A 25,833-nucleotide genomic window follows, 5' to 3' on the forward strand; every position below is an offset into this window, starting at 1 on the left:
CCTTCCCATCTTTGTAACTATATCACTGATATGATTTGACCAGGATAGAGTGCAGTCCAGCATCACTCTAAGGAGCTTGGCACTTCTGACATGTTGAACTGTTAAAATACCTAGCCTCAAATCCAACTTTGGGTCACAAGATAACCCTTGCCTAGTCCCAATATAATACTTTTTGTTTTTGAGGTGTTAAGGACAAGTCTGTTACATACTGTCCAGTCATGCACAGCTTTTAGTTCCTCACTCAATACTACATTAAGTACACTGCATGATGGTGCAGCATGATATAAGGTTGCATCATCAGCATAAAGAACCAATCTTGCACGCCCGGTAGCCCAAGGTAAATCATTGGTGAATATAGAAAAAAGTAAAGGTCCTGGGCAACTTCCCTGTGGAACACCACAATCCAAACTTCTGCTATTAGACAAGCTGCCATTAAGATACACCTGTTGTGATCTTGAGGACAAATAACTCTGTATCCACATTAAACTTGAAGTATTAAAACCATAACATTTAAGTTTCTCAATTAAAAGAGAGTGGTCAATCACGTCAAATGCAGCACTAAAATCTAACAGCACAGCTCCAACCAACATTTTCATTTTTTTTCCATTTATTTATTTATTTCAGGCAATGACAAAGACGTACAAGTTGACAAAACACAATAGTATAAATTAATATAGTGCATTATTGTCCAGTTTTGCCTGAAAGGGAGTGGGAAGAAGATAACTTATTTAATCCCACCCCCAGTTCTCCATTCAGTGATTATTCACATGAGTTTCACTCTCACTTTGTTCAAGGATTATAATACAGATGTTGTATCATAGTGGCATTACCACAGGTAACAATAATTATTACACTGTAACAATCATTTGTATCAACAATGTAGGAATAATGAATATACCAACAATGGTAATATACATCATAGCAATAATGGTAATAGACAACATAGCAATAATGGTAAGGAAACATTGAGCACATGTTAACACTTTGAGACAGAGTATAGCAGCAGGTCAAATTAAAGACCCTCATCTCTATATTTGAACCAGACCCCATGTTTGTATAATAGTTTAAATTGATTAATAGTTTGGCATTGCTTGTGTTGTAAGTCCAGTTTGTTCCATAGTTTTACTCCGCATACAGACACACAAAAACGTTTACGAGTGGTTTGAGCTCTCGGCAATAAGAAATATCCAAAGCCTCTCAAGTTATGAGCTTGCACTCGTCTTATAAAAAAACGTTGTAGATTAGGTGGCAATAATTTGTTAAAAGCTTTATATAAGATTATTAATGTATTATATTTAACAAGGTCATCAAATTTGAGCAACTTTGATTGCATAAACAGATTATGAGTATGTTCTAAATAACCAACGTTGTGAATGATCCGTACTGCTCTTTTCTGTAATATGATCAGAGGATGAATTGTGTTTTGGTAAGTATTCCCCCATACTTCAACACAGTATGTAAGGTATGGCAGTACCAAGGTGCAGTATAGAGTACGGAGTGCATTTTCATTGAGGTATAGTTTTGCTTTGTTTATAATTGAGAGGCTTTTGGAGATTTTTGTTTTAATGTGTCTGACATGAGGTTTCCATAATAGTTTACTATCAATTATTACTCCCAAAAATGTATTCTCATTTACGATTTCAATTTGGGTACCATCAATACTTATTTTCTGTTCAGACGTTATGTTGCGATTTCCAAACATTACTATCTTAGTTTTATTTATATTCAAAGATAATTTATTTGTGTCCATCCATTTTTTTACTATGTTTAGTTCTGTGTTTACTGTATTTATGAGCTCATTATAGTCATCACTACTGTAGAATAAATTTGTGTCGTCTGCAAAAAGTATAAATTTCAGTATTTTGGATGTATTAAACATATCATATACATATCACGGGTCCTGACTGTGGTTTGCGCTTATGCGCCAAACCGCAGCTCAGAGTACCCACCCTTTTTGGATTCACTCGAGGGAGTACTTGAGAGTGCTCCCCCGGGTGATTCCCTCGTTCTACTGGGGGACTTCAATGCTCATGCTGGCAGCGACAGTGAAACCTGGAGAGGCGTGATTGGGAAGAATGGCTGCCCGGATCTGAACCCGAGCGGAGTTTTGTTATTGGACTTTTGTGCCCGTCACGGATTGTCCATAACAAATACCGTGTTCAAACATAAGGGTGTCCATATGTGCACTTGGCACCAGGACACCCTAGGCCGCAGTTCCATGATCGACTTTGTAGTTGTGTCGTCGGATTTGCGGCCTCATGTTTTGGACACTCGGGTGAAGAGAGGGGCGGAGCTTTCTACCGATCACCACCTGGTGGTGAGTTGGCTGCGATGATGGGGGAGGATGCCGGACGGACCTGGCAGGCCCAAACGCATTGTGAGGGTTTGCTGGGAACGTCTGGCAGAGTCTCCTGTCAGAGAGAGTTTCAATTCCCACCTCCGGAAGAACTTTGAACATGTCACGAGGGAGGTGCTGGACATTGAGTCCGAATGGACTATGTTCCGCACCTCTATTGTCGAGGCGGCTGATTGGAGCTGTGGCCGCAAGGTAGTTGGTGCCTGTCGTGGCAGTAATCCTAGAACCCGTTGGTGGACACCGGCGGTGAGGGATGCCGTCAAGCTGAAGAAGGAGTCCTATCGGGTTCTTTTGGCTCATAGGACTCCTGAGGCAGCGGACAGGTACCGACAGGCCAAGCGGTGTGCGGCTTCGGCGGTCGCGGAGGCAAAAACTCGGACATGGGAGGAGTTCGGGGAAGCCATGGAAAACGACTTCCGGACGGCTTCGAAGCGATTCTGGACCACCATCCGCCGCCTCAGGAAGGGGAAGCAGTGCACTATCAACACTGTGTATGGTGAAGATGGTGTTCTGCTGACCTCGACTGCGGATGTTGTGGATCGGTGGAGGGAATACTTCGAAGACCTCCTCAATCCCACCAACACGTCTTCCTATGAGGAAGCAGTGCCTGGGGAATCTGTGCTGGGCTCTCCTATTTCTGGGGCTGAGGTTGCTGAGGTAGTTAAAAAGCTCCTCGGTGGCAAGGCCCCGGGGGTGGATGAGATCCGCCCGGAGTTCCTTAAGGCTCTGGATGCTGTGGGGCTGTCTTGGTTGACAAGACTCTGCAGCATCGCGTGGACATCGGGGGCGGTACCTCTGGATTGGCAGACCGGGGTGGTGGTTCCTCTCTTTAAGAAGGGGAACCGGAGGGTGTGTTCTAACTATCGTGGGATCACACTCCTCAGCCTTCCCGGTAAGGTCTATTCGGGTGAGCTGGAGAGGAGGCTACGCCGAATAGTCAAACCTCGGATTCAGGAGGAACAGGGTGGTTTTCGTCCTGGTCGTGGAACTGTGGACCAGCTCTATACTCTCGGCAGGGTCCTTGAGGGTGCATGGGAGTTTGCCCAACCAGTCTACATGTGTTTTGTGGACTTGGAGAAGGCATTCGACCGTGTCCCTCGGGAAGTCCTGTGGGGAGTGCTCAGAGAGTATGGGGTATCGGACTGTCTGATTGTGGCGGTCCGCTCCCTGTATGATCAGTGCCAGAGTTTGGTCCACATTGCCGGCAGTAAGTCGGACACGTTTCCAGTGAGGGTTGGACTCCGCCAAGGCTGCCCTTTGTCACCGATTCTGTTCATAACTTTTATGGACATAATTTCTAGGCGCAGTCAAGGCGTTGAGGGGATCTGGTTTGGTGGCTGCAGGATTAGGTCTCTGCTTTTTGCAGATGATGTGGTCCTGATGGCTTCATCTGGCCAGGATCTTCAGCTCTCGCTGGATCGGTTCGCAGCTGAGTGTGAAGCGACTGGGATGAGAATCAGCACCTCCAAGTCCGAATCCATGGTTCTCGCCCGGAAAAGGGTGGAGTGCCACCTCCGGGTTGCGGAGGAGACCCTGCCCCAAGTGGAGGAGTTCAAGTACCTCTGAGTCTTGTTCACGAGTGAGGGAAGAGTGGATCGTGAGATCGACAGGCGGATCGGTGCGGCGTCTTCAGTAATGCGGACGCTGTATCGATCCGTTGTTGTGAAGAAGGAGCTGAGCCGGAAGGCAAAGCTCTCAATTTACCGGTCGATCTACGTTCCCATCCTCACCTATGGTCATGAGCTTTGGGTTATGACCGAAAGGACAAGATCACGGGTACAAACGGCCGAAATGAGTTTCCTCCGCCGGGTGGCGGGGCTCTCCCTTAGAGATAGGGTGAGAAGCTCTGCCATCCGGGGGGAGCTCAAAGTAAAGCCGCTGCTCCTCCACGTCGAGAGGAGCCAGATGAGGTGGTTCGGGCATCTGGTCAGGATGCCACCCGAACGCCACCCTAGGGAGGTGTTTAGGGCACGTCCGACCGGTAGGAGGCCACGGGGAAGACCCAGGACACGTTGGGAAGACTATGTCTCCCGGCTGGCCTGGGAACGCCTCGGGATCCCCCGGGAGGAGCTGGACGAAGTGGCTGGGGAGAGGGAAGTCTGGGCTTCCCTGCTTAAGCTGCTGCCCCCGCGACCCGACCTCGGATAAGCGGAAGAAGATGGATGGATGGATGGATAAACATATCATTAATATATACATTAAACAGTTTTGGCCCCAACACGGACCCTTGGGGGACACCACAAGCAATGCCAAGAGTATCAGATAAAAATTGGCCCATTTTAACAAACTGTACCCTCCCTGTTAAATAACTTTTTAACCAGTCACCAGCCAGCCCCCTAATTCCATATCTTCCCATTATATCTAGTAGAATTGAATGATTAATGGTATCAAATGCTTTCTTTAGGTCAATAAAAACACCAACTGCATATCTTTTATGCTCCAGTGCATTAGTAATTTCCTCAATAGCTTCAGTTATTGCCATTGAAGTTGTTCTTTTGGACCTAAAGCCATACTGACCGTCATTGATTATATGATGCTTCTCAAGAAAAGATTCAAGTCAAGAGTTAAATAGTTTCTCTAAGATTTTTGAGAACTGAGGCAAAAGAGAGATTGGTCTGTAATTGGTGAAAGCGTGTTTGCTGTCACTTTTGAAGAGCGGAGTTACTTTAGCGATTTTCATTTGACTTGGAAAGCAGCCAGTCTGGAATGATACATTACATATATAAGTTAATGGTTTTACAATATTCAGGATAACCTTTTGAACCAATATCATGTTGATACCATGGCAGTCAGTGGAGCACTTACTTTTACACTTCCGCACAATGTTTGTCACTTCCTGCTCATTTGTAGCTGAGAGGAAGAATGACGAAGAATTCTGTTCAATAGTTGATTTTGTAACTCCATTTTCTGGGATATCAACAGCCAATTTAGGACCAACATTTACAAAAAAACTATTGAACTTGTTTACTACATTACTCATATTATAATCTTCACCGTTTTCATCAATAAAGTAATCAGGATATGTCAACTTGGAACATCCTTGTTTTATTAGACTATTCAAAACATCCCAAGTTCCTTTTATATTATTTTTGTTTTCATATAGTTTTTTTTTATAATATAACCGTTTGCTTGTTCTTATAATATCAGTTAATTTATTTTTGTACTTCTTGTATCGTTGTTCGACTTCTTTTGTTTTTATTTTGATGAAAAGTTTGTAGAGATTGTTTTTCTTTTTACAGGCATTAATTATCCCTTTTGTGATCCAAGGGCTATTTTTATTTTTTCCTTTTATAAAATATTCTTTTACGGGGCAATGTTTATTATGCAGGGAAGTAAAGATGTCTAAAAAATTACAATAAGCACTGTCCACATTAGGTTCTTTGTATACTGAAGTCCAATCCTGAACTGCTAAACTATTGTTTAGAGCACAGATTGTTTCCTCAGTTGTCATTCGTTTAGAGATTTTTGCCATAGTGTCTTTGGTTTTCTTGAGATGACAGTCATATAAAGTAAAAACAGGTAAATGGTCAGTGATATCACATATAAATAGGCCACTGGTGACTTGATTTCCCACAATGTTTGTAAAAATGTTGTCAATGATTGTGGCACTATGTGTTGTTATTCTGCTTGGTTTGGTTATGGTTGGATATAGAGACACGCTGTACATTGTGTCAATGAAGTCATGTTTTTGCTTGGTTGAGTTTAACAAATCAATGTTAAAATCACCACAGATAAATATGTTTTTTTGGTTCACAGAGGAAAATAGTTTACCCATCCACTCATTGACAGTTTCTATGCTTGAACCAGGTGCCCGGTATACACAGCTCATGAAGATATTTGTCTTTCTGTCATTTAGGATTTCCACTGTTAAACATTCAAATAATCCATCGGCTGCTATGGTCATGTTTGTTAAAACTTTAAATGTAACAGATTTATGAATGTACAATGCGACCCCTCCTCCTATTTTATTTATTCTGTTTATGTATGTTAATTCATAGTCATTCAGACTAAAATCAATACCTTTATCACTGTTGAACCAGGTTTCAGTGATTGCAATAATGGTAAATGGATGACTAAATTCTTTCAAGTAATCCTTGATAGCCTCAAAGTTAGTGTACATGCTTCGACTATTGAAATGTATTATAGATGGACTATCTTCTGATTTTACACTGTTTTTATAATGTTCGCGGGTAAAATAATTACAGTTTTTAACAATCGCAGAGAAAAAATTATTATCAGGGTCTATGTCCATATCAGTCTCTGTTGTGGTGTGCTCTTGATACTCACACATGTCCAGTTCTTTTTGTTGATGTTGGAGGATCTTCTGTAACATGTCCATATTAATACTTGGTGTGGTCTGTGTTCTTGGTGTGGGTAGCATTGAGATGATGTAAAAGTCACAAGCTACATTGATACCAAGTACTGCATCAATGTCAATACTTATCAAGATCTTCTATTTTCCTTATCACCAAGACTTTTGCTTCCTCCGGCGTCCCATTTAGTTTGATGAAGATCTTACAGTTCGTTACCCAGGTTTGTTGAATCTTGCTTTGCCTTTTAAGTTGTCGTGCGACCCTTGCCATGTCAGCATTTTTCTTGGTCAAGTGTTCATTGATGAAAACATCTGTTCCTTTGAGTTTGCGTCCTTGCCTTAATAGTGCGATCTTCTTCTTTCTGTTTGCGAATCTCATGATGACAGCGGGTGGTCTCTGGTTCCTCATGGGCAGTGGGTGACCAGCCTCGATGTGCTCCAGGTCCATCTCTATCCCCCTGCTTTGGAGATAGGAGGCCACCTGCTGCTCCACCGACTGTGCCTCCTGCACGCTGGGCTCCCCGCTGTCCGCGGCCACCGCACGCGCGTAATTGCGTGGCTTGATCTTGATCCCGGTGATGACCACATCATTCATGCGGGAATATTGCTCCAGCTCGTCCACTCGCTGCTCCAGGTCCACAATGCGCCAATCTTTTTCCACGTTCTGGAGGCGTAATTGTTTCACCTCTTCCAGTAGACCCAAAAGCTGCTCCTGGTGCTCCCTCACCGCAGTCACATCACCGCACAGGGAAAGGAGTGTGAGCCTCATCTCCTCGAACTCCTCCGATGTGGGGCTTTTCCTCGGTGCAGGCATCACGGTCTATCTGCCGACGCATCCAGCAACAGAAGGAAAAATCCACCTCCGTATCTCAGGCCGGTAATGCTAGCCGGCTCCGGTGTGCTAGCTCGCAGCACCGATCGACACAAAGCTACAAAGTGTCACGGCACAGTGACACAGCGAAGCCAAAAAAGCACAAAAAGTACAAAAAAGTACAAAAAGTTGTACTAGCTTTGCACAAGGCGATTGCCAAACTCAACAGCCCCACTTCGAAAACAGCCAAACGCGCGCGAACTCCAAACCGGAAGTGACGTGGATATATAAATATACACATAGAACATAGAATTATCTATAGCATTAAGCCAATCGTCCGTCATTTGTATAAGAGCAGTGGACGTAGAGTGGCCCGTTCTATATGCATGTTGAGAATCAGTTGCTAGCCCATTTGATTGAAAGTAAGCTTGAATTTGTGCATACACACATTTCTCCAGTATTTTACATAACCCAGGTAGGATGCTAATTGGTCTAGAATTGCCCTCATTGAAAGCCAATTTGGTATCCTTATGTAGAGGAGTAACCTTAGCCACCTTCCATATCTTTGGACACAGGCCCACTTGTAAACATTTATTAAAAATATGACAAGCAGGCACTGATATGATACCAGCAGTCATTTTCAGTAATTTACTATCCAGGTTGTCTACACCAGCTACTTTATTGTCCGGAAGAGAGTGTAGTAACCTCTCAACCTCACTGACTTCAACCTGATGAAAATTGAATTCACAGTCCTTATTATCCATTATAATATTCCTAATGAGGTCAGCTGATTTGTTGTTATTGGATATATGATCAGGATTAGAGTGAACTAACACCGGAGAGGAGGTAAAAAGGCATTTAAGGCGTCGAAAAGCCTGGTCAGTCTCCGAAGACCACACAAAGGGAACCTTAGAGGTCGTTAATTTATTTAACGGCTGAGCTACTTTGCTGAAGTCTCTAATAAAACATCGGTAAAAATTAGTAAACCCCAGAAACCTCTGCAGCAGCTTCCTGGAGGACGGCGTTGGCCAGTCTACAACCCCTTGGACCTTAGCTGGGTCTGGCTTAACCTGCCCCCTCTCCACAATCAACCCCAAAAACCACACTGTGGGCGAATGAAAAGTGCACTTTTGGGGCTTGACAAATAATCGGTTCTCCAAAAGTCTCTGCAAGACCAAACGGACATGCTGAGCCAGGTCCGTTTGGCAGCAGGCAATGACAATTTCAACTATACTTCAAGAATTTTTAAATTATATTTTAACTATACTTAAAATATACAGTATTCCAACTATATTTCCGCTGTATTTCACCAGTATTTCAACTGTATTTCAGCTTTATTTCAAAAATATTTCAACTATATTTCAACAATATTTCAGCTATATTTGAACTATATCCCAACTGCATTTCAATTATACTTCAAAATTTTTTCAATTATATTTAAACTAAACTTAAACAATATTTTAACTGTATTTCAGCTGTATTTCAACAATATTTCAACTATCTTTCAACAATATTTCAACCATATTTCATCTTTATTTCAACTATATTTCAGCATGATTGATTGATTTTATTTCAACAAAATTTCAAGTATATTTCAACAATCTTATAACAATATTTCAGCTATCTTTCAACAATATTTCAACCATATTTAATCTTTATTTCAACTACATTTCAGCTATATTTCAACAATATTTCAACTGTATTTGAGCTTTATTTCAACTATATTTCAAGATATTTCAACTATATTTCAACAAATCACTATACTACAACAATATTTAAATCATATTTCAGCTATATTTCAACTCTATCTCAACTGTATTTAAACTATACTTCAATAGTTTTTCAATTACATTTAAACTATACTTAAACTATATTTAAACTGTATTTCACCAATATTTCATCTATCTTTCTCCAATATTTCAACTGTATTTCAGCTTTATTTCAACAATATTTCAACTATATTTAAACAATATTTCAGCTATATTTTAACTATATCCCAACTGTATTTAAACAGTATTTCAAAATGTTTTCAATTATATTTAAACTAAACTTAAACAATATTTTAACTGTATTTTAGCTGTATTTCAACAATATTTCAACTATCTTTCAACAATATTTCAGCTTTAGTTCAACAAAATTTCAAGTATTTTTCAACAATCTTTGAACAATATTTCTGCTGTATTTCAACACTATTTCAACTGTATCTCAGCTATATTTCAACAATATTTCAGCTGTATTTCAACTATACTTCAACAATTTTTCAATTATATTTCAACTATACTTAAACAATATTTCAACTATCTTTTAACAATATTTCAACTATATTTCTGCTGTATTTCAACAATATTTCATCTTTATTTCAACTATATTTCAACAATATTTCAACTGTATTTTAGCTTTATTTCAACAATATTTCAACTGTATTTTAGCTTTATTTCAACAATATTTCAAGATATTTCAACTATATTTCAACAAATCACTATACTACAACAATATTTCAACTATATTTCAGCTATATTTCAACTCTATCTCAACTGTATTTAAACTATACTTCAAGATGTTTTCAATTACATTCAAACTATACTTAAACTATCTTTCAACAATTTTTCAATTATATTTCAACTATACTTAAACAATATTTCAACTATCCTTCAACAATATTTCAACTATATTTCCGCTGTATTTCAACAATATTTCAACCATATTTCATCTTTATTTCAACTATATTTCAACAATATTTCAACTGTATTTTAGCTTTATTTCAACAATATTTCAAGATATTTCAACTATATTTCAACAAATCACTATACTACAACAATATTTCAACTATATTTCAGCTATATTTCAACTCTATCTCAACTGTATTTAAACTATACTTCAAGATGTTTTCAATTACATTCAAACTATACTTAAACTATCTTTCAACAATTTTTCAATTATATTTCAACTATACTTAAACAATATTTCAACTATCCTTCAACAATATTTCAACTATATTTCCGCTGTATTTCAACAATATTTCAACCATATTTCATCTTTATTTCAACTTTATTTCAACAATATTTCAACTGTATTTTAGCTTTATTTCAACAATATTTCAAGATATTTCAACTATATTTCAACAAATCACTATACTACACTATTTCAACTATATTTCAGCTATATTTCAACTCTATCTCAACTGTATTTAAAATATACTTCAAGATTTTTTCAATTACATTTAAACTATACTTAAACTATATTTCAACAATTTTTCAATTATATTTCAACTATACTTAAACAATATTTCAACTATCCTTCAACAATATTTCAACTATATTTCCGCTGTATTTCAACAATATTTCAACCATATTTCATCTTTATTTCAACTATATTTCAGCTATATTTCAACAATATTTCAACAATATTTCAACTGTATTTTAGCTTTATTTCAACAATATTTCAAGATATTTCAACTGTATTTCAACAAATCACTATACTACAACAATATTTCAACTATATTTCAGCTATATTTCAACTCTATCTCAACTGTATTTAAACTATACTTCAAGATTTTTTCAATTACATTTAAACTATACTTAAACTACATTTAACTGTATTTCATCAATATTTCATCTATCTTTCTCCAATATTTCAACTGTATTTCAGCTTTATTTCAACAATATTTCAATTATATTTAAACAATATTTCAGCTATATTTCAATTATATCCCAACTGTATTCAAACAGTATTTCAAAATGTTTTCAATTATATTTAAACTAATCTTAAACAATATTTTAACTGTATTTTAGCTGTATTTTAACAATATTTCAACTATCTTTCAACAATATTTTAACTATATTTCAGCTTTATTTCAACAATATTTCAAGTATTTTTCAACAATCTTTTAACAATATTTCTGCTGTATTTCAACACTATTTTTACTGTATTTCAGCTATATTTCAACAATATTTCAACAATATTTCAGCTGTATTTCAACTATACTTCAACAATTTTTCAATTATATTTCAACTATACTTAAACAATATTTCAACTATCTTTCAACAATATTTCAACTATATTTCCGCTGTATTTCAACCATATTTCCGCTGTATTTCAACAATATTTCTGCTGTATTTCAACTCTAGTTGATGGATATTTGATGGCTGTTTCCCTTTGCAGAAAACATCTTGCAGCGCCTGGTCAGTACTTTGAGGTTCCTCCTGGTGTTTCTGCAGTCTCTGGCGGACGACCTGACTCAGAGCCTGAACTCCCTCTGCAAAGAGAACTTGGACATTTCCAAAGTGTTGCTCCTGGAGCGAGCTCTGCTCAGCCAGCAGCAGAAGAAGGTGAGAAGCTGAGAAGATGAGGTGAAACATCTTCTCACAAACCATGTTCTCCATGTTCCTGAGCAGGGCAAAGAGGTGAGCCAGGAAAGCGTCAAGCAGTTCTACGACAGCTGGCTGTCACGTCAGAACACCTTGTCGTCGCCAGGAGATGTAGAAGATCCACCTTCACCGCCGCCTGCGCTGTCCTCCTCACGCCACGCCTACGCCCAGCTGAGGAACCAGGCCTCCAAGACGTCCTGGGCCAGCAGTGTGTCCAGGTAGTGTCTTCACACTCACAAGGATTGAGGTGAAGGTGGAATAGCAAACTCTGCTCCAAGGATGCAGCATTTCATCTTCTTCAATGTTTGAAAATATGCATATATCTTCATGGAAACATCTGCTTGTTTTCTGTCAAACATGCAAATGACTTGATTGGATGTCAGCTGTGGGACTGAAGAGACCATGCTGGGATCCAGGCAGCCCACCCAGGAGGAGCTGGAAGAACCTCCTGGAACACCTGCTGCTGACCATCTCAGGAGGACACTCTTCAGGTCTGCTCATGTGGACTGGACCTCCTACGAAGACCATGGACTCTCTCCTAGGTGCACACCTGCTGGAGGGTGGAACGGGGGGACGGATGATTGAAGGGAGGGATGGATGCTTGGATGGATGGATGGACAGATGATTGGAGAGGAAGATGGATGGATGAAAGGAGGGATAAAGGATGGATGGGTTATTGGAGGGATGGATGGATGAAAGGACGGATAAAAAGATGGATGGGTTATTGGAGGGATGGATGGATGAAAGGAGGGTTTAAAAGATGGATGGTTTATTGGAGGAATGGATGGATGGATGCTTGGAGAGATGGATGGATGGATGGAGGGATAAAAAGATGGATGGCTTATTGGAGTGATAGATGGATGGATGCTTGGATGGATGGATAGATGATTGGAGAGGAAGATGGATAGATGAAAGGAGGGATAAAAAGATGGATGGTTATTGGAGGGATGGATGGATGAAAGGAGGGATAAAAAGATGGATGGGTTATTGGCGGGAGGGATGGATGGATGAAAGGAGGGATTAAAAGATGGATGGGTTATTGGAGGGATGGATGCTTGGATAGGTGGATGGATGGAGGGAGGGATAACACGATGGATGGCTTATTGGAGTGATGGATGGATGGATGCTTAGATGGATTGATGGATGATTATGTGACTGAAAATAAACTTATTTAATTTAATTTCATTTCATAGATGATTGGAGAGGAAGATGAATGGTTGAAAGGAGGGATAAAAAGATGAATGGGTTATTGGAGGGATGGATGGATGAAAGGAGGGATAAAAAGATGGATGGGTTATTGGAGGAATGGATGGATGGATGCTTGGAGAGGTGGATGGATGGATGGCTTATTGGAGTGATGGATGGATGGATGCTTGGATGGATAGATGATTGGAGAGGAAAATGGATGGATGAAAGGAGGGATAAAAAGATGGATGGGTTATTGGAGGGATGGATGGATGAAAGGAGGGATAAAAAGATGGATGGGTTATTGTAGGGAGAGATGGGTGGATGAAAGGAAGGTTTAAAAGATGGATGGGTTATTGGAGGAATGGATGGATGGATGGAGGGATAACAAGATGGATGGTTTATTGGAGTGATGGATGGGTGGATGCTTGGAGGGATAGATGGATAGATGATTGGAGAGGAAGATGGATGATGAAAGGAGGGATAAAAAGATGGATGTTATTGGAGAGATGGATGGATGAAAGGAGGGATAAAAAGATGGATGGGTTATTGGAGGGAGGGATGGATGAATGAAAGGAGGGCTTAAAAGATGTCTGGGTTATTGGAGGTTATATGGATGGATGGATGCTTGGAGAGGTGGATGGATGGAGGGGTAACAAGATGGACGGCTTATTGGAGTGATGGATGGATGGATGCTTGTAGGGATGGATGCTTGGATGGATGGATGGATGGATGGATGGATGGATGGATGATTGGAGAGGAAGATGGATAGGTGAAAGGAGGGATAAAAAGATGGATGGGTTATAGGAGGGATGGATGGATGAAAGGATGGATAAAAAGATGGATGGGTTATTGGAGGGAGGGATGGGTGAATGAAAGGAGGGCTTAAAAGATGTCTGGGTTATTGGAGGTTATATGGATGGATGGATGCTTGGAGAGGTGGATGGATGGAGGGATAACAAGATGGATGGCTTATTGGAGTGATGGATGCTTGGATGGATGGATGGATGGCTGGATAGATGATTGGAGAGGAAGATGGATAGGTGAAAGGAGGGATAAAAAGATGGATGGGTTATAGGAGGGTTGGATGGATGAAAGGATGGATAAAAAGATGGATGGGTTATTGGAGGGATGGATGTTTGGTGAGGTGGATGGATGGATGGCTTATTGGAGTGATGATGGATGGATGCTTGGAGCGGTAGGATGGATGGATGGGTGGATAGATGGATAGAGAGATGGATGGATGGAGTGAGGGAGAGATGCAAGGGTGGGTGGAGGAATGGATGATGAAAGGAGGGATACAAAGATGGATGGATAGATGTATGGAAGGATAGATAAATGGAGGGAGAGATGGGGGTTGGGATTGAGGGATGGATAGAGGGTTGGATGCTCAGCGGAATAGCTGGATGGATGAAAGAATGGATGACTGAAAGGGGGATAAAAAGATGGATGGATTATTGGAGGGCTGGATGGATGGATGAATAGATGGATGGATGATGGAGAGATCCAAGCATGGATGGAGGTTTAGAGGGATAGGTGAATGAATGAAGGGATGAATGAAAAGAGGGATACAAAGATGGATGGATTATTGCAGGGATGGATGGAAGGATTGATAGATAGATGGATGGATGGATAGCTAGATGGAGAGATGGAGGGTTGGATTGAGGGATAGATGGAGGGTTGAATGGATAGATGGATAAATGGATGAATGAAAGGGGGATGAAAGGAAGGATGGATTATTGGAAGCGATGGTTGGATGAATGGATGAGGCAGGGATACAAAGATGGATGGTTATTGGACGGATAGATGGATGGAGGTAGGAATAAAAAGATGGATGGATAATTGGAGGGATGGCTGGAAGGATGTATATTTATGTATTTATGGATGGTGAGATTGACGGATGGTGGGTTGGATGTTCCTGAGATGTTCCTTTTATGTGTGCAGTATGTGTGAAGGAACCTTACAAGAATATGAAGACAATGTGGAAGAGGATGAAAAGAGACATGATGAAGAAGAGTTGGATGAAGAGAAGTTGGATGAAGATAAGTTGGATGGAGAGGAGCGGGAACAACGTGAGGGAGTTGATGATGGTGATGTTGATGAAGAGCTGCATCATTTTGAAGAAGACTACCCAGAATTCACCTGTGTGGAGGAGACAACTTTCAAACCTTTAAGTCAGGAAACCAGGAACCTGACTGCCAGTGAACTGCTGCTCAACAAGTCAGTATTATTATTCATCATACATCAATATATATTATTATTAATCATCGTGCATCAATGTCTATTATTATTATTAATCATACATCAATATATATTATTATTAATCATCATACATCAATATATATTATTATTAATCATACATCAATATATATTAATATTCATCACACATCAATATATATTATTATTCATCATACATCAATATATATTATTATTATTAATCATACATCAATATATGTTATTATTCATCATACATGATCAATATCTATTATTATTATTCATCATACACCAATATCTATTATTATTATTTATCATACATCAATATATATTATTATTATTCATCATACATCAATATCTATTATTATTCATCATACATAAATATATATTATTATTATTCATCATACATCAATATATATTGTTATTATTCATCATACATCAATATCTATTATTATTATTATTCATACATCAGTATATATTATTCTTCATACATCAATGTATATTATTATTATTCATCATACATCAATATCTATTATTATTCATCATACATCAATATCTGTTATTATTATTCATCATACATCAATATATATTATTATTCATCATACATCAATATATATTATTATTGTTCATCATACATCAATATCTATAATTATTCATCATACATCAATATCTATTATTATTATTATTCATACATCAATATCTATTATTATTCATCATACATCAATATCTATTATTATTATTATTCATACATAATATATGGGCTCACCACTCATGGGAGGGGCCATAGAGGTCGGGTGCAATGTGAGCTGGGCGGCAACCGAAGGCAGGGCACTTGGCGGTCCGATCCTCGGCTACATAAGCTAGCTCTTGGGACGTGGAATGTCACCTCGCTGGGGGGGAAGAAGCCTGAGGTAGTGCGCGAGGTGGAGAAGTTCCGGCTGGATATAGTCGGACTCAATTCGACGCACAGCATGGGCTGTGGAACCAGTTCTCTCGAGAGGGGCTGGACTCGCTTCCACACTGGCGTTGCAGATGTTCCGCACCTCTATTGTCGAGGCGGCTGATGGTAGCTGTGGCCGCAAAGGTAATTGGTGCCTGTCGTGGAGGTAATCCTAAAACCCTCAGGTGGACAACAGTGGTGAGGGATGCCTTCAAACTGAAGAAAGAGTCCTATCGATTTCTTTGGGTTCATAGGACTCCGGAGGTAGCGGACAAGTACCGACAGGCCAAGCGGTGTGCGGCTTCAAAGGTCGCAAAGGCAAAACCTTGGACATGGGAGGAGTTCGGGGAAGCCATGGAAAACGACTTCCGGACGGCTTCAAAAGCGATTCTGGACCACCATCCGCCGCCTCAGGAAGGGGAAGCTGTGCACTGTCAACACTGTGTATGGTGAGGATGGTGTTCTGCTGACCTCAACTGTGGATGTTGTGGATTGGTGGAGGGAATACTTCGAAGACCTCCTCAATCCCACCAACACGTCTTCCTATGAGGAAGCAGTGCCTGGGGAATCTGTGGTGGGCTCTCTTATTTCTGGGGCTGAGGTTGCTGAAGTAGTTAAAAAGCTCCTCTGTGGCAAAGCCCCAGGAGTGGATGAGATCCGCCCGGAGTTCCTTAAGGCTCTGGATGCTGTGGGGCTGTCTTGGTTGACAAGACTCTGCAGCATCGCATGGACATCGGGGGCAGTACCTCTGTATTGGCAGACCGGGGTGGTGGTTCCTCTCTTTAAGAAGGGGAACCGGAGGGTGTGTTCCAACTATTGTGGGATCACACCCCTCAGCCTTCCTGGTAAGGTCTATTCAGGTGTACTGGAGAGGAGGCGAACCTCGGATTCAGGAGGAACAATGTGGTTTTTGTGCTGGTCGTGGAACTGTGGACCAGCACTATACTATACTCTCGGCAGGGTCCTTGGGGTGTATGGGAGTTTGCCCAACCAGTCTACATGTGCTTTGTGGACTTGGAGAAGGCATTCGACCGTGTACCTTTAGGAAGTCCTGTGGGGAGTGCTCAGAGAGTATGGGTTATCGGACTGTTTGATTGTGGCGGTCCGCTCCCTGTACGATCAGTGTCAGAGCTTGGTCCGCATTGCCGGCAGTAAGTCGGACACGTTTCCAGTGAGGGTTGGACTCCGCCAAGGCCTTCTTTTGTCACCGATTTTGTTCATAACTTTTTTGGACAGAATTTCTAGGCGCAGTCAGGGCGTTGATGGGATCTGGTTTGGTGGCTGCAGGATTAGGTTTCTGCTTTTTGCAGATGATGTGGTCCTGATGGCTTCGTCTGGCCAGGATCTTCAGCTCACTGGATCGGTTCTCAGCCGAGTGTGAAGCAACTGGGATGAGAATCAGCACCTTCAAGCCTGAGTCCATGGTTTTCGCCCGGAAAAGGGTGGAGTGCCATCTACGGGTTGTGGAGGAGACCCTGCCCCAAGTGGAGGAGTTCAAGTACCTCGGAATCTTGTTCACAAGTGAGGTAAGAGTGAATCGTGAGATCAACAGGTGGATCGGTGCGGCGTCTTCAGTAATGTGGAGGTTGTATCGATCCGTTGTGGTGAAGAAGGAGCTGAACCAGAAGGCAAAGCTCTCAATTTACCGGCCGATCTACGTTCCCATCCTCACCTGAGGTCATGAGCTTTGGGTTATGAGCGAAAGGACAAGATCACGGGTACAAGCAGCCGAAATGAGTTTTCTGCGCCGGGTGGCGGGGCTCTCCCTTAGAGATAGGGTGAGAAGCTCTGCCATCCGGGGGGAGCTCAAAGTAAAGCCGCTGCTCCTCCACATGGAGAGGAGCCGGATGAGGTGGTTCGGGCATCTGGTCAGGATGCCACCCGAACGCCTCCCTAGGGAGGTGTTTAGGGCAAGTCCGACCGATAGGAGGCCACGGGAAGACCCAGGACACGTTGGGAAGACTATGGCCTGGGAACGCCTCGGGATCCCCCGGAAAGAGCTGGAGGAAGTGGCTGGGGAGAGGAAAGTCTGGACTTCTCTGCTTAGGTTGCTGCCTCCGCGACCCGACCTCGGATAAGCGAAAGAAGATGGATGGATGGATTAATCATCTATCAATATCTATTCTCTATTATTATTTATCATACATCAATACATATTATTACCAATCATCTATCAATATGTTTTCTGTATTATTATTAATCATGTATCAATATGTATTATGTATAATTATTAATCATTAATCAATATATATTCTTTATTATTATTAATAATGTATAAATATATATTCTGTATTATTATTAATCATGTATCAATATATATTCTTTATTATTAATAATAATTTATTAATATGTATTCTGTAATATTATTAATCATTTATCAATATAAATTATTTATGATTCTTAATCAATTATCAATATATATTTTTTATTATTATTAGTCTTGTATCAATATATTGTGGCAAATGCAAGAAACACAGCGTTGTTTCTTTGAGGTCTTTATTGTAAGACTGCCAACATAAGAATGCACAATAAAACACAATATGCACATTTATAGTGTGCCCAAGAACGTACATAAAACCACACCCATTCTGCTGAGTGTGAGCATGGTCCTAGTGCCCGCCACACAGCCCCCCCTGAACACCCAGACAGCAAGTTATGGGGAAAAAGAAAACCTGTCAGGGGCCTCACTCGCCTGCCGTAACGGCTACAATGTCCATCCCGCGAAGCGGGTGTGCCTTGTGGAGCAGAACAAACATCAGGCGAAAGACATTCAACCCGAACAGATTTTGGGGGGCGACCTCGGCGGGGGACTTGGCCCGGCAGTATTTCTTCACCTGCAACACAATGCGCCGGTTTAAGTCTGTCCAGAGAAACGCATTCCCTGCGCCCGCCCATATCCAGCACAAAGTTTTTAGGACCGCGTTCCAGCACCCTAAATGGGCCATCGTAAGGCGGTTGGAGGGGCGAACGGTGGGCGTCGTGACGTACGAAGACAAAACGGGCAGATTTAAGCTCCGATGGCACAAACGACTTAGGGAAACAGTGGTGAATCGGGCCGGGAGCCAAGGACCCCCTCGACAAAAAGGGAAACGGTCGCGGGGTACAACCCTCAGGTAAAAATTCCCCCGGAACGCGGAGTGGCTGACCGAACACCAATTCAGCGGGGGCCGCTGCAAGATCCTCTTTAGGGGCTGAGCGCAACCCGAGCATAACCCAAGGTAAACGGTCAATCCAATTGCTATCAACGAGCGCCGCACGCAAAGCCGCCTTAAGCGACCGGTGAAAACGTTCACATAAGCCGTTAGCTTGGGGATGGTAGGCTGTAGTACGGTGCACCTGCACACCCAAGGACTGGGCCAACGCTGACCAAAGCTCTGACACAAACTGGGATCCCCTGTCCGAGGTGATATCAGACGGCGTGCCAAAACGCGCAACCCAGGCTGACAGAAACGCGCGAGCAACGTCTACCGAGGCAGTGGAGGAAAGAGGAACCGCTTCCGGCCATCTGGTGGTACGATCTACCATCGTTAGCAAATGTGTATAACCCTGCGACGGAGGGAGGGGGCCAACTAAGTCTACATGCACGTGGTCAAACCGCCTGACCGGAATCGGAAATGGTTCGAGGGCCGCCTTTGTGTGCCGGTGGACCTTGGCGCGCTGACATGCCACGCATGCGGCTGCCCACTGCCTAACATCCTTCCTAAGGCCAGGCCAAACAAACTTGGCACCAACCAACTTGACGGAAGCCCGAACGCCAGGGTGCGACAGGGAGTGTATTGCGTCAAAAACCCGGCGGCGCCAGTCTACCGGAACAACCGGCCAAGGGCGGCCAGTGGAAACATCGCAGAGGAGGGCGGGACCACCATCCTGAACTACCACCTCCTCGAGCACTAGCGCTGTACCGTCAGTTTTGAGTGCGCGGATGTCGGGGTCGTCGGGCTGGTCAGCGGCCATTCCCGAAAAATCTAAACCGAGCTGCACGGGGCACACGAGTACGCGTGAGAGACAGTCAGCCACAGGGTTGGCCTTACCGGCTACATGCTGAATGTCCGTAGTGAACTCAGAGATGGCCGACAAGTGACGCTGCTGACGGGCTGACCAAGGCTCTGTGACCTTTGACATGGCAAACGTCAGGGGTTTGTGGTCAACAAAAGCTGTGAAGGACCGACCTTCCAACAGAAAACGAAAATGGCGTGTTGCAAGATACAGTGCCAACAACTCTCGGTCAAATACACTGTACTTCCGCTCGTTATCTCGCAGTTTACGACTGAAGAACGCAAGGGGCTGCCATACATTCGCCACCCGCTGCTCAACTACAGCGCCCACGGCGACATCAGACGCGTCCGTTGTCAAAGCCACGGGCGCCGCGGAAACAGGGTGGGCGAGGAGAGCAGCCTCTGCGAGCGCGGATTTAGCCCTATGAAAAGCTTGGACTCGCTGAGGAGACCATTTGAGGGAATCGCTTGCCTTTTTGTTCCGTAGGGCACCATAAAGAGGCTGCAGGAGGTGGGCAGCGCGAGGAAGGAACCGATTATAAAAATTAATCATGCCCAAAAATTCCTGCAGAGCTTTGACAGTGGAGGGACGAGGAAAATCTGCCACCACTTGCACTTTTGAAGGCAAAGGGATCGCACCCAGCGACAAAATACGGTGACCTAAAAAATCCATCTCTGACAGCCCAAACTGACATTTACAAGGATTGACGATCAGGCCGTGCTCGCCAAGACGTGTGAACACCTGTGTTAGGTGTGACTGGTGCTCCTCGGCTGAAGGACTCGCCATCAAAATGTCGTCCAGATAAACAAACACAAAATTGAGGCCGCGCAAAACTGAGTCCATTAATCTCTGAAAGGTTTGTGCTGCCCCCTTCAGGCCAAAAGGCATACGCAGGAACTCAAAAAGCCCAAACGGGGTTATTACTGCGGTCTTGGGCACGTCCTCGGCACGCACCGGCACCTGGTGATAACCACGAACTAAGTCTACCTTCGAGAAAATGGCGGCGCCAGCCAGGCGCGCCGAAAAGTCCTGGATGTGCGGAATAGGGTAGCGGTCTTGCGTTGTGATGTTGTTAAGGCGGCGAAAATTCCCACAAGGCCGCCAGGAACCGTCTGACTTGGGCACCATGTGCAAGGGCGAGGCCCACGGGCTATTAGAACGCCTAACGATGCCTAAACGCTCCATAGTAGCAAACTCCTCTTTAGCAATGGTCGATTTAGCCGCGTCAAGACGGCGCGCGCGCGCAAAAACTGGCGGGCCCACCGTGGGAATGAAATGTTCGACACCGTGTTTAGTGTCCGCGGTGGAAAAAGCGGGAGTGATTAATGACGGAAAATCCGCCAGCAAACGCTGAAAAACGTCACCAGATACCAAATAATTAGCGTGTGTTAACGGTCCAAGTCCCCCCGCCTTACATGTTAAAGTTGAAAAAGACACAGCATCAATCAATCGGCGGTTAGCAACATCAACAAGCAGTCCATTAGCACACAGAAAATCCGCGCCAATAATGGGAACCGTGATGGCGGCGATGATAAAGTCCCACTGGAATTTGCGTCCATGAAAGCACACAGTCACCAACCTGGAGCCGAAAGTGTCGATCGACGAGCCGTTGGCGGCATTCAGCAGCGGCCCGCAGCCACCTGTCGCCCTGTCCGCGTCCGTGGCCGGTAACAGGCTGACTTGCGAACCGGAGTCCGCCAGGAAACGTCTCCTTGACGACGAGTCAGCGATGAAGAGCAGCTCACTTGCTTCGCCGGCGCCCACAGCTGCTACTGAACGCTGGCGTTGGAGTTTCCCGGGGCCGTGAAGGAGCATGGAGGGACACACCGTCGAGCTTTGGCGCCAAAACGTTGATGGAAGAAGCACTGGCTCGCTTCGCGCCTTTTCCGGGTAGCGACTCCCGCCACCACTGCTGGGTCCGCGTTCTCCATCGTCTGCAGGGGGGCGCTTCTACGCTCTGCACGGCAAACCGTCTGGAAGCCAGAAGCACCCGGTCAGCTCCTTCAGCCAAGCCCCGGTAGTCGCCGGAGGCCAGAGAAGCGGAGTTAGCCAACACCGCACGGGCCGCAGGTGGTAGCTGCCGCAAGAAAAGATGCGGGAAAATGAACCCGCCCTCCTCGGAGCCCAGCAGCGACAGCATACTGTCCATCAGATCCAAGGCGGTGCTATCGCCCAAACCGGGCAGGGAAAGAAGTCTATCTGCCCTCTCAGCGTCAGTTAGAGTAAATCTCCGAAGCAGAAGATTCTTGAGTGCAGCGTACTTGCCGCGCTGTGGAGGCGTTCGCAACAGCTGCATGGCGCGGCGAGTGGTCGCCTGGTCGAGGGCTGTTACGACCAAGTAATACCGGGAGTCGTCGCCGGCGATTCCTCGCAGGTGGAAAAGTGCCTCGATGTGCTGGAACCATGATGCCGGGTCGCTCTGCCAGAACTCCGGAAGCTTTGTCCCCGCGGGGGTTGCAGGTTGCTGGAGTTGGGGCGACATGGCCGATGAAGACACAGCTTCCTCTTCTGCGTGAAACATTGTCGGGGTCACCAATGTGGCAAATGCAAGAAACACAGCGTTGTTTCTTTGAGGTCTTTATTGTAAGACTGCCAACATAAGAATGCACAATAAAACACAATATGCACATTTATAGCGTGCCCAAGAACGTACATAAAACCACACCCATTCTGCTGAGTGTGAGCATGGTCCTAGTGCCCGCCACACAATATTCTTTTTTAATATTAATCATTCATCAATATATATTCTGTATTATTATTAGTTATGTATCAATATGTATTCTTTATTATTATTAATAAAATATCAATATATATTCCGTATTATTATTAATTATTTATCAATATATATTCTGTATTATTATTTATCATGTATCAATATATATTATGTATTATTATTAATTATGTATCAATATATATTCTATATTATTATTAATCATTTATCAATATATATTATGTATTATTATTAGTCTTGTATCAATATATATTCTGTATTATTATTAATCATATATCAATATATATTCTGTATTATTATTAATCATGTATCAATATGTATTATTATTATTACTCCTTCATCAATATGTATTATTATTACTCCTTCATCAATATGTATCATTATTACTCATTCATAAACATGTGTTATTATTACTCCTACATCAATATGTATTATTATTAATCATGTATCAATATGTATTATTATTACCCCTTCATCAATATGTATTATTATTACTCCTACATCAATATGTATTATTATTAATCATGTATCAATATGAATGATTATTACTCCTACATCAATATGTATTATTATTAATCATGTATCAATATGTATTATTATTAATTATGTATCAATATGTATTATTATTAATCATGTATCAATATGTATTATTATTACTCCTACAGAATGTTTGAGAACGAGGAGATCTCAGAGTCGGACAAGTTCTTCCTGAGGCTGCCCAGGCCTCTGAAGCTGACCTTTGCCCTCTACAACACCATGGTGTCCAAGTCTGAGATGTTGTGCTACTTTGTCATCATCCTCAACCACATGGTGTCTGCCTCCTTCCTCTCCTTCATGCTGCCCATCCTCATCTTCCTCTGGGCCATGCTGTCTGTGCCCAGACCCACCAAGCGCTTCTGGATGACCGCCATCATCTACACTGAGGTACTGGCTCCACATATTCAACATCTTCTTATCATCTCAACATCTTCTCATGATGATGACAACATCTTCATCATCTTCTCATGATGATCCAAACATCCTCATCATCTTCTCATGATGAATCAAACATCTTCATCATCTTCTCATGATGATCTCAACATCTTCATCATCTTCTCATGATGATCCAAACATCTTCATCATCTTCTCATGATGAATCAAACATCTTCATCATCTTCTCATGATGATCTCAACATCTTCATCATCTTCTCATGATGATCTAAACATCTTCATCATATTCTCATGATGATCTCAACATCTTCATCATCTTCTTATGATGATCTCAACATCTTCATCATCTTCTCATGATGATCCAAACATCTTCATCATCTTCTAATGATGATCTCAACATCTTCTCATGATGATCTCAACATCTTCATCATCTTCTCATGATGATCCAAACATCTTCATCATCTTCTCATGATGATCCAAACATCTTCATCATTTTCTCATGATGATCTCAACATCTTCATCATCTTCTCATGATGATCCAAACATCTTCATCATCTTCTCATGATAATCCAAACATCTTCATCATCTTCTCATGATGATCTCATCATCTTCATCATCTTCTCAAGATGATCTCAACATCGTCATCATCTTCTCATGATGATCCAAACATCTTTTTCATCTTCTCATGATGATCTCAACATCTGCATCATATTCTCATGATGATCTCAACATCTTCATCATCTTCTCATGATGATCTCATCATCTTCATCATCTTCTCATGATGATGACAACATTTTCATCATCTTCTCATGATGATCCAAACATCTTCATCATATTCTCATGATGATCTCAACATCTGCATCATCTTCTAATGATAATCCAAACATCTTCATCATCTTCTCATGATGATCTCATCATCTTCATCATCTTCTCAAGATGATCTCAACATCTTCATCATCTTCTCATGATGATCCAAACATCTTCTTCATCTTCTCATGATGATCTCAACATTGTCATCATCTTCTCATGATCTCAACATCTTCATCATTTTCTCATGATGATCTCAACATCTTCATCATCTTCTCATGATGATCTCAACATCTTCATCATCTTCTCATGATGATCCAAACATCTTCATCATCTTCTCATGATGATCCAAACATCTTCATCATTTTCTCATGATGATCTCAACATCTTCATCATCTTCTCATCATGATCCAAACATCTTCATCATATTCTCATGATGATCTCAACATCTGCATCATCTTCTAATGATAATCCAAACATCTTCATCATCTTCTCATGATGATCTCATCATCTTCATCATCTTCTCAAGATGATCTCAACATCTTCATCATCTTCTCATGATGATCCAAACATCTTCTTCATCTTCTCATGATGATCTCAACATTGTCATCATCTTCTCATGATCTCAACATCTTCATCATTTTCTCATGATGATCTCAACATCTTCATCATCTTCTCATGATGATCTCAACATCTTCATCATCTTCTCATGATGATCTCAACAACTGCATCATCTTCTCATGATGATCCAAACATCTTCATCATCTTCTCATGATGATCTCATCATCTTCATCATTTTCTCAAGATGATCTCAACATTGTCATCATCTTCCCATGATGATCTCAACATCTTCATCATTTCTCATGATGATCTCAACATCGTCATCATCTTCTCATCATGATCCAAACATCTTCATCATCTTTTCATGATGATGTTTGTGTACTTAGTGACAACAAATGTTTGCATTTCAGAAACATACAGGAAGTAGGACACTTTCTTTGGCATTAATGTAAACACAAATACACCAATGTAAATACACAAATACAAACACACAAATACGCCCTTTGAGACACTTGTGATTTAGGGCTATATAAATAAACATTGATTGATTGATTGATTGATTGATTGATTGATAAATACACAAATACAAACACACAAATACACCTATCTAATTACACAAATAC

The 25,833-nt window shown here is 42.0% G+C and overlaps 1 protein-coding gene across 1 annotated transcript in view; it reads left to right on the forward strand.

Moving 5' to 3' along the window:
* si:dkey-11f4.7 (piezo-type mechanosensitive ion channel component 2) overlaps positions 1-25,833 on the forward strand; it is a 237,469-nt gene that overhangs the window by 158,844 nt on the left and 52,792 nt on the right. The window contains exons 45-49 of the mRNA XM_062057601.1: positions 11,641-11,807; positions 11,874-12,064; positions 12,230-12,388; positions 14,976-15,251; positions 23,578-23,836. Coding sequence (XP_061913585.1) covers positions 11,641-11,807; positions 11,874-12,064; positions 12,230-12,388; positions 14,976-15,251; positions 23,578-23,836 — 1,052 coding nt within the window. The remainder of the gene's footprint in view (positions 1-11,640; positions 11,808-11,873; positions 12,065-12,229; positions 12,389-14,975; positions 15,252-23,577; positions 23,837-25,833) is intronic.

Source organism: Entelurus aequoreus, linkage group LG01 (genome assembly GCF_033978785.1).
Source record: "Entelurus aequoreus isolate RoL-2023_Sb linkage group LG01, RoL_Eaeq_v1.1, whole genome shotgun sequence".
In the NCBI taxonomy this organism is placed as follows: domain Eukaryota; kingdom Metazoa; phylum Chordata; class Actinopteri; order Syngnathiformes; family Syngnathidae; genus Entelurus; species Entelurus aequoreus.